General features: G+C 35.1%; 2 protein-coding genes across 7 annotated transcripts in view; one reads left to right on the top strand and one right to left on the bottom strand.

Moving 5' to 3' along the window:
- Positions 1-15,829, top strand: part of LOC123505445 (arf-GAP with coiled-coil, ANK repeat and PH domain-containing protein 2-like) — a 156,656-nt gene that overhangs the window by 114,943 nt on the left and 25,884 nt on the right. For all 5 annotated transcript variants that reach the window (XR_006675135.1, XM_045256735.1, XM_045256736.1 and 2 more), the window contains 4 exons: positions 1,972-2,164; positions 2,755-2,842; positions 3,916-4,070; positions 6,834-6,967. Coding sequence is in view for 4 of the 5 variants with exons in the window: in XM_045256735.1 (XP_045112670.1) it covers positions 1,972-2,164; positions 2,755-2,842; positions 3,916-4,070; positions 6,834-6,967 (570 nt within the window). In the remaining variant the exon portion in view is untranslated. The remainder of the gene's footprint in view (positions 1-1,971; positions 2,165-2,754; positions 2,843-3,915; positions 4,071-6,833; positions 6,968-15,829) is intronic.
- LOC123505448 (opsin, ultraviolet-sensitive-like) overlaps positions 3,788-15,829 on the bottom strand; it is a 163,272-nt gene continuing 151,230 nt past the window's right edge. For both annotated transcript variants that reach the window (XR_006675136.1, XR_006675137.1), the window contains exon 13: positions 3,788-4,054. The gene's annotated coding sequence lies outside the window, so the exon portion shown is untranslated. The remainder of the gene's footprint in view (positions 4,055-15,829) is intronic.

The raw sequence follows: 15,829 nt of genomic DNA, 5'->3' as shown, positions 1-15,829 counted from the left end.
ACTCTGAGGCATATTTGGAGTTGCCATTTCTTAATTTTGAATTTTAAGTGAAGGGTATGTGTGGTAAGTGCATGTAGTTTTGTGATAAGGAGTTGTCTTTAGAGGGCAGGCTGTGACTGCCCCCTTGAGTCGTGAGACACAAAGGGATACGTTCAGCAAAATCACAAATAGCTATAATGGAAATTCACTGCACCCCTTGAACTAGTGCTGTTAGACGTTGCTGGGAGTAAATTTTTATTTTGGTAGGTATCTACTACCTCCTCCTACTCATATAAAGTGGTACCTTGAGATACAAGTTACGTGAGATACAAGTTTTTTGAAATACAAGCTATGGTTTGGTCCATTTTTTTTTTTTTTTTTTTTTTTTTTTTTTTTTTTTTTTTGAGATACAAGTGAAATTTTGAGATACAAGTCATGCTTAGGGATGTTGCCACTAGTCAGCAGCTCAATGCATTGGTCCAACCTCAGCTGAGCTAGTTAGTATTTATGTGTTTCCCTCGGATCTCATGCACTGTGATTGTTCTTTAGTCATTTTCACACTATTTACTTACCTCTTTTGTTTAAAGAAAGTGCAGCATTAATTTACGTTTAATGTCTATGTGTGAATGGTGCCTGTATCTCTTTCTTCCTTCCTTCCTCCCTCCTCCTCGGCCATTCACCACCATGAGCCAAAAACATCTGTCTCCAGGGTAAGAACACTAAATAAACTTTTTCTTTTAATAGAAGTTTATTTGTTATATTTTTATGCATTGATAAAGTATGTATGTGTACATAACTGAAAAGGCGAAACAAATTTCTCTCAACTCTGCCTACCACCTCCAGTGACATATTACCAAGGGAGAAAACAATGTAAACAAATCTCTATGGCTGTGGCAGTGCAGCCTCTATTTACCCCTCCTCTCTCTCTCTCTCTCTCTCTCTCTCTCTCTCTCTCTCTCTCTCTCTCTCTCTCTCTCTCTCTCTCTCTCTCTCTTCCCAACCACCCTAATTAAAACTGCATTTATTCTATGAATAACGATTACAGGGTTGTCAACATTTTGTGATTATTAGAGCAGGGAGGCAGTGGCATAGTGGATAAGGTGGTGAGCGTGGGATCGGGCAGACGTTCACGCGTAGGTTCGAATCCCACCACGTACAGCCTTAAAACACTTTGCCATTTGTCGAGTGGTTTAAAGTTACCTACATGTCACCATGATACCCAGGTTCTAGGTGGTTACACTCAAGATGAGCTTGGGCGGTGATATGGGCCCTAATATGGGTACCACTATAAATAAAATTGCCTGTGCCACTAATGGGCGGAAGCTGAACAGCGCTTCCCGTACATTCTTCAAGTGTGCCTACAGGCGCTATAGGCCTTACCGTAAAAAAAAAAAAAAAAAAAAAAAAAAAAAAAAAAGCCAGTTTTCTGTGGGTAGCTATATTTGTACATTCCAGCTGATCAACAGATGCAAGTGAGGGTGGGGATGCAGTAGGATATTGTCCCATGGAATCACCCTCCGAGATAAATATACTTTATAAGAGTAGTTTATTTATTTATATTGTCTTGTTATTTTTTTATTGTTTCTATACAATAATTATTATTTATAAATACCTGTTTTTACTTAAAACTTGTAAAAATATTGGGATGCTCTTTTTCGGGAGGCTGAAACGGATTAATGGCATTTCAATACATTTCAATGGAAAAAATGTCTTTGAAATACGAGCTCTGTCATGGAATGAATTAAACTCATATCTTGAGGTACCTCTGTATTACCTACATTCTGAGAGACCTCATACAGTATCCAGGAAAGAAAACACACCATCTTTGTAGAAAGCAGCCATGACACAATATGCACGTCATTGGATATGTCATGAGCATCCTGATGATGCAAAATACACGTCATTGTGTTGAAGGGGTTAATGATTAATAGAAAAAAAAGTAAGTCTTTTAGAGATTATTAGGCTTATATTGATATACTTGTTATATTACAGAATGTTCTGGGATTCACCGAAGCCTAGGAGTGCATTATTCCAAGGTACGGTCACTAACATTGGATGCTTGGGACCCGGAGATGGTGAAGGTGATGCATGACCTAGGAAACTCTGTAATCAATAGGATCTACTTGGCCACATATATACCAGGAGAAGGCTCAGGGCCTCCTGCAGCTAAACCTGACAGTCAAAGGTATTGTGTTTTTACTAATTTCTGTTGTTTTATGTTTTACTTACTGTATTTTCCTGTATATAAGTTAATTTCAACTATAGGCTGATCCTTAATTTTTGCACAAAAATTTATGTGAAATATAAAAAAGTTTCCTTAATTAATATGACAGGAAACACTGTGCAAATATCTCATGACTATTTCCTATCATATTAATTAAGGTGATTGTCTACCAAAAAGTCTAAATTGGTATTTCTTTTACCCACCCCAACACTCTTTTTTTGTTTTTATATAGTTCATTGTTTATCTGTTACCTGCAGTTTCATTATCATTTGCTTTGTAAATTTGTCTTTTTCTTACACAAAATCAGTACTCTTGTTTATCTGCACTGCAAAGTTGGATAAAAAATTTATACCATTCCTAAGATATGTTTGCCAAATTTGTAGTTTCTTTCAGCTTTCCATATTACTTTATATTTTTTTAGGATAGTAAGTATTTTGGCAATGTAAAGTAAATAAAAGTGATATCTCCAGCCTGATGTATGATTAAATTGATCACAATACATTTAATGATAATTTCATTAATTAGTTTAGTAAAAATACTTTTCTTTACAGATCAGTTAGGGAAGATTGGATCAAAATGAAATATGTTGAACGACGATATGTGAAGCCTTTGCCTACAGCATCAGAGACTGAAAAAAATGTGAGTTTTGTTATGTACTTACATACAGCCTTCTAAACATAAACTTCCTTTTTTCCTTATATTGGTACATAAATTGGAAACATTTATTTACTCTAGATATGTTTTAAGAATATATCTATTTGCAAAAATATTGCTTTAACTGAAAATTTTGCCTGCTCATTTTTTCCCATCTTTCATCTTCATATAATTTATAAGATTCATCTGAATGCAAATATTTTCCTTTATGTACCTAAGCCACTTCTAACTTTCCAATTTTGAAATTTTTTTCTTTTAGTTATGTTAACCACTTCATGCTAGAGTCTTAAAAACAAAAACATGCATTGCTCTCTCTCTCTCTCTCTCTCTCTCTCTCTCTCTCTCTCTCTCTCTCTCTCTCTCTCTCTCTCTCTCTCTCTCTCTCTCTCTCTCTCTCTCTCTCTGAGGTATGGGATGAAAAAAAGAGAGAGGAACATAATAGATAAAGAACACAGGAAAGGAGGAAAGGTGAATAAGGCTAAGCCAATCAGTTTTTTCTTTTTGTATTATTAGGTGGAAACGTGGTCAGATGAATTATTATCATTGGTGGAAATGGTAGTAATGGATGGAGTCACAAGGTTTCTAAGGCATATAAATTGTATATCCAGGTAGAGCATGGATGTAAACCAGATTTACTTAAGTTAAAATTTTACAGAACTTATAAATATGATACCAGTGTTGGCATCACCATATATTGTACTGGCACATCATGACTGATGTAGTTGGTGTCGCTGTATGCAAGGATGTTATAGCATCAAAATAAATTGATTCTTAAAAAAGATGTCCAAGTTGCTGTCTATAAGAATTACATCTATACATCTTATTTGGTATAAGGGACATGTAATGGCTATACTCTGTAGCTGAGATGAATACTACTACTTTATATCTTTGACTATTGACTATGAAGGATGGAAATGAGGGGAATGGGTAATCTCTTCCTATGTATTTTTATTTCTTTGGTTTTTTGAACACATGTCTTAGCTGTCCTCCTTCTAAAGAAATATGTATCTATGAGGTATGTAAATTGATCTAATTCCATGCTATGCTTTCTTTTCCAGTCAAACCAACGAAGGACTTGGGGCATTCCTCGCAGGCAACGTCATTTAAGGGCTCCAAGAGTGTCAAAATCAAGCAGTGGCAGTCTAGATGCCTCACTCAGTAGTGCTGGGGATACTCATGACCATGAAGAATCTCACTCTGAAATAACAAATATGTAAGTTAGCAGTATAAGTATTTTCTTGTTTTACATTTGTGATTTTTCTCTATATTTTCAATCGAGACCAATTCAATTTTAAAAAAAATATTGAAATAGGTCAGCTGACATCAGTTGTTTGAATTTATCTGTACTATTGAATCATATAAATAATATTTCCTATTTCTCTGTGATGATGTCTGAAAGAGATTTAAGTATGGTTTGTAAAAAATTCTAATTATTCATACATGGATGTTTTTAAATGGAAATTCTTAATGCTAAAAACTTTTTTAATTAAAGCATTACATGTATTACACTCAATACACAAAAATAAATCTTGTGTAGATCAAGTCTTGCATTGAATAACATTACAAATATAACTGAAACAAGCCATGTCCTGGATAGAACTTTTATTTGTACATAAGCATTGCACTGACTTCCCTTGCTTGATGAGGAAGAAGCCAATTCCTGAAAAAAAAGCTCCTATATGAGTTATGACCACATAGTCAAGCTGCTATGTGATATAGCAATTTAGCACAGCTCAGGACCTTGTAATACAGGATTTATAGGACAATCACATGGCTAGTCTGTTTGATAATGGTGGTGGGTAATGATAAAGTAGGATCATTTAAATGTGCTTGCAAAGCACAGTGTGCATCAGACACCATTCTGCTTTGATGGGTGGAAAATTTGTGTTGCTATGGATGACAGATCTGTTTGAATTGTCTTCTAATTTTTATTTCTGGTGTTTCTTATCTTATATTCCTTAATTTTTACATTCCACATGCAAGGATGTTCCTTCAGAATTTCTATGAAGTTCAGGGTGACATTCTTGGTCCATTTAAATTTTGTTGCCATAACTGTCAGTGCATGAGTGAGTGGACACTTTCTCTAATGGTTGATGCAACACAGATCAGGGACAGGAAACAAAACTTTGCTGTAAAGTGGATGGCATCACTGAGCTGTGTTAAAAACTCTACTCAAAGTCAACATCCCTCAATAACACAACATGCACTCACGCTGAGTGTATATGGGCCTTAACCCTTAAAATACGGGGAGTTGATTTACTTTACTTTCCATTTGCTACAACGGGGAAAAATCACACCTGTCAAAAATGCTAAAAGATTTTTTCCTTAAAAAAAGCATATTTCTATGTGTTATTCTGAGTTTTCAACATGTTATGACCTCTGAGAGCAAAGTTACATATAAAAAAATTCTCCCTTAACCCCTGGCAGAACCCATCGCTAAGAAATACCCTCCCAGCTCCGATAACACTGAGCGAGTGCTCTCTCTCTCTCTCTCTCTCTCTCTCTCTCTCTCTCTCTCTCTCTCTCTCTCTCTCTCTCTCCTTTCGGACATTTGAATTTGATGTAAAAGTAGGAACTTCTGCACTTTCATGTCTTGAAAATGCAAACTCAGGTATATGAAATGATGTGCAAAACAGGAAAAGAAAAAGAAACCACATATTACAAGTATTGTGGATTTCTATAATAATTGGAATCTGGCAACTCTTTTTAGCAATGGAATTCACGTGACTTGGCTGACAAGCACATTCCTGTAGAAGCAATCATGGGTGACACACACCAGCGCATTGCTCGAGGGGAGTACTTAAGGAGGTTTATGAACGTCGCTGTGAGGGTTGGTCTCTGTCTCCCAGATCACTATCAGAATCACTACTATAGTCTTCACTTTCTTTTGTCTCAATAAAAAAATCAGTCTTCATTTTCATCACTGTCCTCAATGTCACTACCGAGTAACACTGACATAACATCACTCGGAGTACCGTTTCCTCCATCCGGGTCACAGGGGTTGCCAGATGTCGCCTCAAAATTGGAAAAGATGACCTATTGTGAGGGAACATATGTCTCAAGGCTCGAGGAGGTGAGTGAGAAAATATGCCAGATACCTCCACTTGCCCCAGGACCAATAGTGAGGGGGAGAGATTCAAATGTTTAGCGGGAAAAAATCATGATACCCGGAATGATCCCTGCCTCTCGCGACGCTACAATCGTCCTGAAGTGATTAAGCTTACACTTACTCTAGACGTATACATTACAAATAAGCACATAAACAAAAATACAAACATACATAAGGTCAACAACCTTTCACCTTCAACCACCCATGCTAAACTTCAGGCAGAGGTATACAAGTCCACATCTTGCTAGCAAATAGGGTTGTTTCTTTATACAGTCTGCTGGGGAAAAGAATTTTTCATGGGTTATTGATCTTTGGACTTTTTTTTGCATACAAAGTCACAGGATATAGGGGTGATTGATGTATTAGCACCTGGTTGAGATGATACTAAAGAAGAATTATTACAACAGGACTGAGACCTTGTTAGTGTCTTTGCCTTGATTCTCACTAAGGTCACAAGCTACTAACATCCTTTGTGATGATTATCTGACCTTCCCTTCAAAACATATGGGAGACATCGAGCAGTAGCAGAGGTTTGTGACTGTCAGCTCACCAAAGAAATTTTAGATGACAGAAAAAAATATGGATGACTGTTCACAGCCACCAAGATGCCTCATGGAGTAGGAATTTGGCTCTCAGTACTATTACACAGGCAGTGTTTATGTGCAGTGTGCATTCACCACAACCACCACCACCACTACTACTTTCTCTCTCGTCTCCTTACTCACTCTGCTGGTGCCTCTGACTGACTTTTATGATTCAGGTACCTCATATTATCACTGTTCTATATCCATTTGGTTGCAATGCAAGTGATACTGTTGTATGTGATGCCACAGTAACCTACAAATTTTGCACATGTCAAATTTCCAGATCCCCTGAAGCTGATACTCCCACAGCAGATGTATTACTTCTGAACATTGATGTTCAGTCTCCTGCTAGAGATGCACAAGAGATCTTAGAGACAAGTGATGACTACTCCACTGACAACAGGAATCTTAATAATGGTAATTTTTTTTGCTTGAATTTTCCCCATCAAAAATTAACATTGGTTGATTGAAGACTCCATAGATTCTTGTAACTGATATTGTGTTTGGCTTAATTTTATTTGCATAATTGAATTAGTTATTGTGATTATTGTAAACCAATGAAGGGGATAGTTTATAATAATTAACACCCCATGTTTAGTAGAGTACTACCTCAAATATTGTTATTAAAGTGTGTATTTACCTAGTTGTATATTACAGGGGCTCACAGTGACCTGTTTCCATATCTAATTTTATCCAACTTTTCCTTCAATTTATACACACTTTTTGGTGTTAAAATCTCTTCACTCAGTCCATTCCAGATGTCCACCATCCTATGTGGAAAACATTTTAATGTTCCTCAAACATTGGCTTATCATGATCTTCTTAGAGTGTCTTGTCAGTCTATTTCCATCTTCAGTCAGTGATAATAGGTCTTGTCTATCTACATTATACATCATTATTAAATCTCTCCTGTCTATCCTTCAAAGTTGGTATAGTTCCATTTTCTTCAGTCTTTCTTCATAGGGAAGGTCTTTTATATCTGGCACCATCTTTGTAGTGGTCCTTTGGATTCTTCATAGCTTTGCGATATCCCTTTGCATGTGTGGTGATCACACCACTGCTACATATTCAAGTCTGGGTCTTATCATAGTGGTTATGATCTTTTTTATCACACTCTTCTCCATATAGTTAAATGCCATCCTGATATTTGTTAATGTTTCCTATGTTGAAGCAAATAACCCATATATGTGTCTTCCTGGATCAGAGTGTCTTGCATAACCACTCCCAGGTCATTCTCTTCCCTCCTCTTCATTATAATCTCCTTTCCCATTTTGTATTCTTCTGTAGATCTTCTATTACTTTTATCATTTCTATCACATGGCATTTATTGGCGTTCATTTCTAGTTTCGACTTTTAGCTTAATTCCTGGATCTTGTCAATATCTTTCTGCTACTTCATACAGTCTTCATTGCTCCTTATTATTCTCAAGAGTTTTACATAATCTGCAAACAAATTTATGTATCTACTTAAGCCCTCTTGTATATTGTTGATTATATATATATATATATATATATATATATATATATATATATATATATATATATATATATATATATATATATATATATATATATATATATATATATATATATATATATATATATATATATATATATATATATATATATATATATATATATATATATATATATATATATATATATATATATATATATATATATATATATATATATATATATATATATATATATATATATATATATATATATATATATATATATATATATATATATATATATATATATATATATATATATATATATATATATATATATATATATATATATATATATATATATATATATATATATATATATATATATATATATATATATATATATATATATATATATATATATATATATATATATATATATATATATATATATATATATATATATATATATATATATATATATATATATATATATATATATATATATATATATATATATATATATATATATATATATATATATATATATATATATATATATATATATATATATATATATATATATATATATATATATATATATATATATATATATATATATATATATATATATATATATATATATATATATATATATATATATATATATATATATATATATATATATATATATATATATATATATATATATATATATATATATATATATATATATATATATATATATATATATATATATATATATATATATATATATATATATATATATATATATATATATATATATATATATATATATATATATATATATATATATATATATATATATATATATATATATATATATATATATATATATATATATATATATATATATATATATATATATATATATATATATATATATATATATATATATATATATATATATATATATATATATATATATATATATATATATATATATATATATATATATATATATATATATATATATATATATATATATATATATATATATATATATATATATATATATATATATATATATATATATATATATATATATATATATATATATATATATATATATATATATATATATATATATATATATATATATATATATATATATATATATATATATATATATATATATATATATATATATATATATATATATATATATATATATATATATATATATATATATATATATATATATATATATATATATATATATATATATATATATATATATATATATATATATATATATATATATATATATATATATATATATATATATATATATATATATATATATATATATATATATATATATATATATATATATATATATATATATATATATATATATATATATATATATATATATATATTATATATATATATATACATTATACATATATATATATATATATATACATATACATATATATATATATACATATATATATACATATATATATATATATATATATATATATATATATATATATATATATATATATATATATATATATATATATATATATATATATATATTATATATATATATATATATATATATATTATACATATATATATATATATATATTATATATATATATATATATATATATATATATATATATATATATATATATATATATATATATATTATACATATATATATATATATATATATATATGTGATGGGCACTGTCTTAATCCTCTTTAATTTATTATTTCATTATATGCGTAGCCTATGGCCACCCAGCGCGGGCCCCTCGGGCTGTTCTGCTGAGCAGACAACCCGCCTCCCTCTCTCCACCATTTTGTGTGCCTGTGAGCTTCGCATCAGTACCAGCCAGTCTTCAGCGGAGTTAACACGTACGATCTCGGCACAGGAAGAGACACGTGTGGCTGGACTGTGCCTTAGCAGTACTCATAAGTCATCGGTCTGGGAGTTGTGCCCTCCTGTTGAGTAGCTGGCTTGCTACTGGGTAGACCGTGACTGTTAGAGCAACGGGCTTGTTGCTCTGGGAGAGGTGTAGTAAGTTTGGCTACTCGGGTGTGGCGGAGGAGAGACACGCTTTGTCTCGTCCTGTTTGTTTGTTGGTGGCCGTGGTCACCAGTGTGGTTTGGTGGGCGGCTGGGTGCCCCCACCATCTTTTGTGTAGTATCAGTAGTATACTGTTTATAGTCTCAAGGTAGCCTTCAGCGGAGATAGACATGCACTCTCGTCGGTCTGGCACAGTGTTAGGGAGATTCATGTTGCTGGGCTTCTCTTGTTGCTCATTAGTCATCGGTCTGGGAGTTTTGCCCTCCCTTGAGTAGCTGGCTTGCTACTGGGTAGACTGTGGCTGTGTAGAACAACGGGCTTGTTGTTCTGAGAAAGTGTGGCCGAATGGGGCTGCATTTCTCGTGCGTTGTCCACTCGTGGGGTAGTGGCGCGGAGGAGATACACGCTTTGTCTCGTCCTGTTTGTTTGTTGGTGGCCGTGGTCACCAGTGGGGTTTGGTGGGCGGCTGTGTGCCCCCACCATCTTTTGTATAGTTTCAGTAGTATACTGTATTGTAGTGGTAGTAGCCACGCACACTATTGAATGCTGAGAGGCTTCATGTCGGCCAGTGGTGCGTAGTTGTCGTCCGCCAGACTTGTCTGTGACGAGTATCTGGACTCCGTGTCAGTGTTGCCACTCGAGATTTTCGGAAATCACTAGATACACACTTGATTTTTCACAAGAATGAAAACAAATTCACAAGCTTCAGGTATTTGATGCTAATTTGCCTAATTAATATACAAAATCAGTGTTTTACTCACTGATGATGATACTATTGACGGAAAAATTGCATGGAGAGGTCATCATCATCATCGCTGTCAACATTCTTTGAATGTAGAGTTGCTAGATTCATCTTTTCTCTCATCTCCTTCCGCCGACTCACGTATGGCTGGTGGCATTTCCCGCCTTTTACGTCATTAATTAGTGATTTTGACGGCTCCCAGTTATAGCATGGGACATCTTGCCTTGAAATGGATTGTTTTGCTAGGATGCGATAAGCAGTTGTAGCAACATGCAGTCTATTAGTCTGGTTTGTTTTAATCATATTGAGCTGGGAAAATATTCTTTCTACTGAGGCTGATGAATGGGACAATATGAGAAGATTGCACATGAATTTTGATAAGAGGCCAAATTTACACATATATATCATTACCATCTTTCACTTTTTTTTATTTCACTCCAAAATGTTTTTGTTTGCTTACTAATTTTTTCTAAGGCTGATCTTGTGTATAGCAAGTCCCTCCATTGATCTTGTAGTTGATCTACAGTAGATCGTCCTCTTTCACCAGCAATGGAAAGTGCACTGCCAGCTTTGATAGATTACTTCTATTATGATATTAAGATGTAATTATTAATAATTGTAGTAGTGGTAGATGTAAAAGTATGTTACTGTCTTGACTGTCTGATTTGTACTGTGGAAATTAGCAAAATTCATAGGATTTCCGAATTTCTCAAAAAAATTCACAAGTTCACAAGGTTTTACCAAAATTCACAAGATCTTGTGAAAATTCACAAGGAGTGGCAACACTGCTCCGTGTATAGTGGTTGTCACCCGTAGGTGGTGTCTGGTCTTGTGTGTACATCACCGGATGTGCTGTACACATCATATATTGTAGTAGTGTAGGCTAGGGGTGTCAGTCTGACAGGTGTTAAGAAGCACTTGTCATAATAAGATAGTATAGTAATATACCGCGTTGTTTCGGTCTGTGAGTTATCACAGTCTGTGGACAAGGCGGGTAGAGAGGCATTAATACTTCATAGAGAAGTGAGCTGTAGCAGTTAACTGCAGCCGTGTGGCGTATGTAACATAAAGTGGCGACCCTGCCAGGATAAACCAAGTGCTTTATAGTGGTGTAGTATATTGTGTGGGGTATTATTACTTATATTATTTTATTGTTTGTGAGAACGAGTCCCTGTGAGCACCATGGAGAGAGTTACTGGCTTTTTCACCTCACCAGTGGAGGGTGAGGATGCGAGTGTGAGCCGGCGAGACTCACCACGTGGGTATGATGAGTCGTTGGCCGCGCGTGGGATCAGTGAGGATGCATGTATGTCTCATGATAACGGACGTGGCGGTCCCAGTGAAGGTGATGTGGGACATATTAGCCCTGGCAGAAGTATCGGAAGCAGGGAAGGCTCTCAACGATCTAGTCCAGCAAGCAGTATTGCTGATAGTGTCCAGTCAGCTGCCAGACTGGACGAACTGCGATTGAAGCTGGAAATGAGGAAAATGGAAATAGAAGCAGAAGAGAGACGAGAGTTGAAGAGATTAGCTGCGGAAGAAAGACGAGAGTCAAACAGACTAGCAGCAGAGAAGGAGGCTAGAGAGATGGAGATGGAGAGAGAAAGGGCAGATAAAGATAGAGAGTTGGAGTGGGAGAGAACTCGCCTTGCAATAAGCACTCCTGGAGTTGTTGGTAGTGTAGGAGGAGGAGGAGAACAGAGTGTTGAGCGTACTTTAGTGCAAAGTCTCCAGCTAGTCCCCGAATTTGATGAGGCTAAGGTAGCTGAATGGTTTGTTCACTTCGAGAGGAAAGCCAAGGAGTTTGCTTGGTCTCGAGAGAGATGGGTAGGCTTGGTCGCGAATAAACTCAAGGGAAAAGCCTTGGGAAGTTTATGATAAAATGTCAGCTGATGATCTGGATGATTATGAGGAGTTTAAGGCTGACATCTTGCGGGCATATGAGCTGCAACCAGAAGCCTATCGCTTGCAATTCAGAGGAAAGAGGAAGCGAGCAAGTGACTCCTACCTCGAATGTGCTCGTTCACTGGAGCAAGTGTTTGAGAGGTGGATTGCAAGCGAGGGTGTTGACTCTCTCGAGGCTTTAAAGGAGTTAGTAGTTATGGAGCAGTTCATTGATATTGCTGATAAGGAGCTGGTACCTCTGTTGAGGGAGAAGAGGTTTAGGACTTTGAAGGAGGCTGCTACATGGGCTGATGATTATGTGTTGGCCCACCGTCCTGTGCAGCAGCCTGGGAGTTGGAGTCGTAAGGAAGGTGGTCCTAAGGGAGGCCCAGGGAGTGGTGGCAGTTCTTCCTCGGGCTCTCCAGGCCACTTTAGGGGCTATACTGGATTCGGCAGTAAGATGGGTATTTCATTAGATATTCACTGTGAATATCACTCAGTGCCACGGAGTCCAGGTTATTCTCATGACATGAGCGTATATGAATACTAAGATATGATATCCATTATAGCAGGCAATAGAGAAGTGGAAACATAAATTTTGTGGTGAAAGACAACACACAGGCTAAAAGGGTCACAAGAAGAAGAAGAAGCGGCCGAGTCACCGTGAGTTTCCGCATTGTCTGTGGACGATCTCATCTCTGCTTTATTTTCTGGTATTCCACGTAAGATTTCATTTTATGCATTACAAAACAATCCTTTCTTGGGGGCAAGGTTTATAAAAAGCTAATAGAAATATATATATATATAATTTTTTTTTTTACCCATGTGGTATGTTGGGGACCAGCCCAGAACGCATCCCCGCTATTTCCATTACTTCCTATGGGAAAATTACGTCTGCTTAACGAATTTCCGCTCTACGAACAGCTTTTGACACCCCCTATCCTGTTCGTTAAGCAGAGTATTGCTGTATTATAATGTTACAAAAACCAATAATTTATTATGCGTGTTTAGTTATATTATGTATATGAAATTAAACAAAGTGAAATGCCTTAGCTTATCTCACTTGTTCTTGCAGAACCCTTAGGGAAGGGACCTTTTGTGGAACCTTAGGGTTCCGGGGAACCGCAGATGAGAAACCCTGTTCTATACCTAGTATTGTCCTTTACCCATTGGTCCATTGTGTTTACCATTGCCAATTGTAGCACTTCTTCTTCCCATTGTCTAGCTAATCTATTTACTTCCATTTTTTCCCAATTTACATGTTTGCAATTTAGATTCCCCACATGTAGTACTTTTCTATCCTTTCGTAACATATTATCCAAGCACTTAGTACTAAATACTGCATTTCTTTGTGTGCATCTAGCCTCCATGTGTTAAGTTTTCATTGGCACATGTAACTATGATACCATGATCCTCCTCCTTTCCCTCCCACTGGTCCTAATTGTTATACTTAAAACTTCTGCCATACCATCTCCATATTGTACTTTGTCCACATATATATAATCTCGAGCCATTATCAATACACCTCCCACTTTTCCCCTGCTCTTTAAAATGTAGTTGGACATCTTTTAACTTTGTTTCTGTTCTACATACCACATCTGGTCTTTTTCCCAACAATATATAGTCCCTCATTTTCAGCATTCTTGATACTAATCCATCTAAGTTCGTATACTGTCTATCTTTCAAAGTTGGTAGTTCCATTTCCTTCAGTCTTATTTTTTATATGAAGAACCTTTATTTCTGGCACCATCTGTGTAGCTGTCTTTTGGATTCTTTCTAGTTTCCTGATACCCTTTCACTTGTGTGGTGATCACAACACTGCTGCATATTCAAGTCAAGGGCTTATCATAGTGGTTATGATCTTTTTTTCATCCTACTCTTATCCATACAATTAAATGCCACCCCAATATTTTTAGTGTCCTGCATGTTGAAGCAAATAACCTTTCTGGAGTCAGGGTCTCTTGTACAACCACTCCCAGTTCTTTCTCTTCTTTCCTGTTTATTATTATTTATTCTAACATTTTTTAGTGTGTGTGTATTTACCTAGTTGTATATTACATCGTTTGACTGGACTCATAGTGACCTGTCTCCATATCCACTTTTACCTATCTTTTCCTTAAATCTAGGCACTCTTTCTGCTGCTACAATCTCTTCACTCAATCTGTTCCAGATGTCTACTGTCCTATGTGGAAAGCTAAACTTTTTAATGTTCCTCAAATGTTCCTCGAACACTTGACTTTTCGTGATCTAGGAGTGTCCTCTTGTTCATCTATATCTCCATCCTCCATCAGTGATACCAGGTCTTGTCTATCTATCTTTTCCAACAGGTTTACTAACTTATACATCTAGCACGGAGAGCCAGTTCACCAGCTGAAAAAGAACTCGCTTCTATGGTTGGCGATGCAAAACAATAACAATTATAAGCAATTCTGTTTAGTACAGTAATACCTCAAGATATGATTGCCCCAACATACATTTTTTTTTTATATACGACGAAAAATTTCATATAATTTACGCCTTGAAGTACGAAGATATTTTTAAGATACGAATAGCCATCAGTAGGTGGCACAGCGAACGCTTGGCTACCCGCGTCCACCCAAACATTCAGCCCACGTTGTGTATCGTTGTTCATCCTTTGTGCATGTATGTGTCTGTGCTCCTCGGCAGTGTGTATTTTTTCTTAAGATCAAGAGTCCCAAAAGTAAACGTTTGGCAAGAAACACACAAAATAGCCTGTATTCACATACTGATTACACTTAGAAATTCAATAAATGAGTGAGTACAAATGGTGTTTTGCCCACAAGCAACTCTTCCTCTTTGCAGTGCAAAAAACCAGAAGTCTCTAGATATCATGGTTACCCAAATAGCACAGGTTGAATGAGGTAGTATCATCGGTTTACATGACCTTGCGTCCGATCGGGTTCAGCAGCCTTGGCTAGAGCGAGAGAAAACACCTTGTATCCTCTCTCTCTCTCTCTCTCCTGTTCTGATATCACTCTCATTCAAAAGTTGTCTCTCCGTAACATGGCGAGAGACCCGAGATATAGAAGTAAGGCGTGCGGGAGAGGTGGCAGAATCAGACACAGTGAAATCACTGTCACTCCCACC

This window comes from Portunus trituberculatus, chromosome 18 (assembly GCF_017591435.1).
Source record: "Portunus trituberculatus isolate SZX2019 chromosome 18, ASM1759143v1, whole genome shotgun sequence".
NCBI classification, from domain to species: Eukaryota; Metazoa; Arthropoda; class Malacostraca; order Decapoda; family Portunidae; genus Portunus; species Portunus trituberculatus.
Note: the sequence above shows the minus strand (reverse complement) of the source record. Positions and strands in the feature narration are given on the sequence as shown.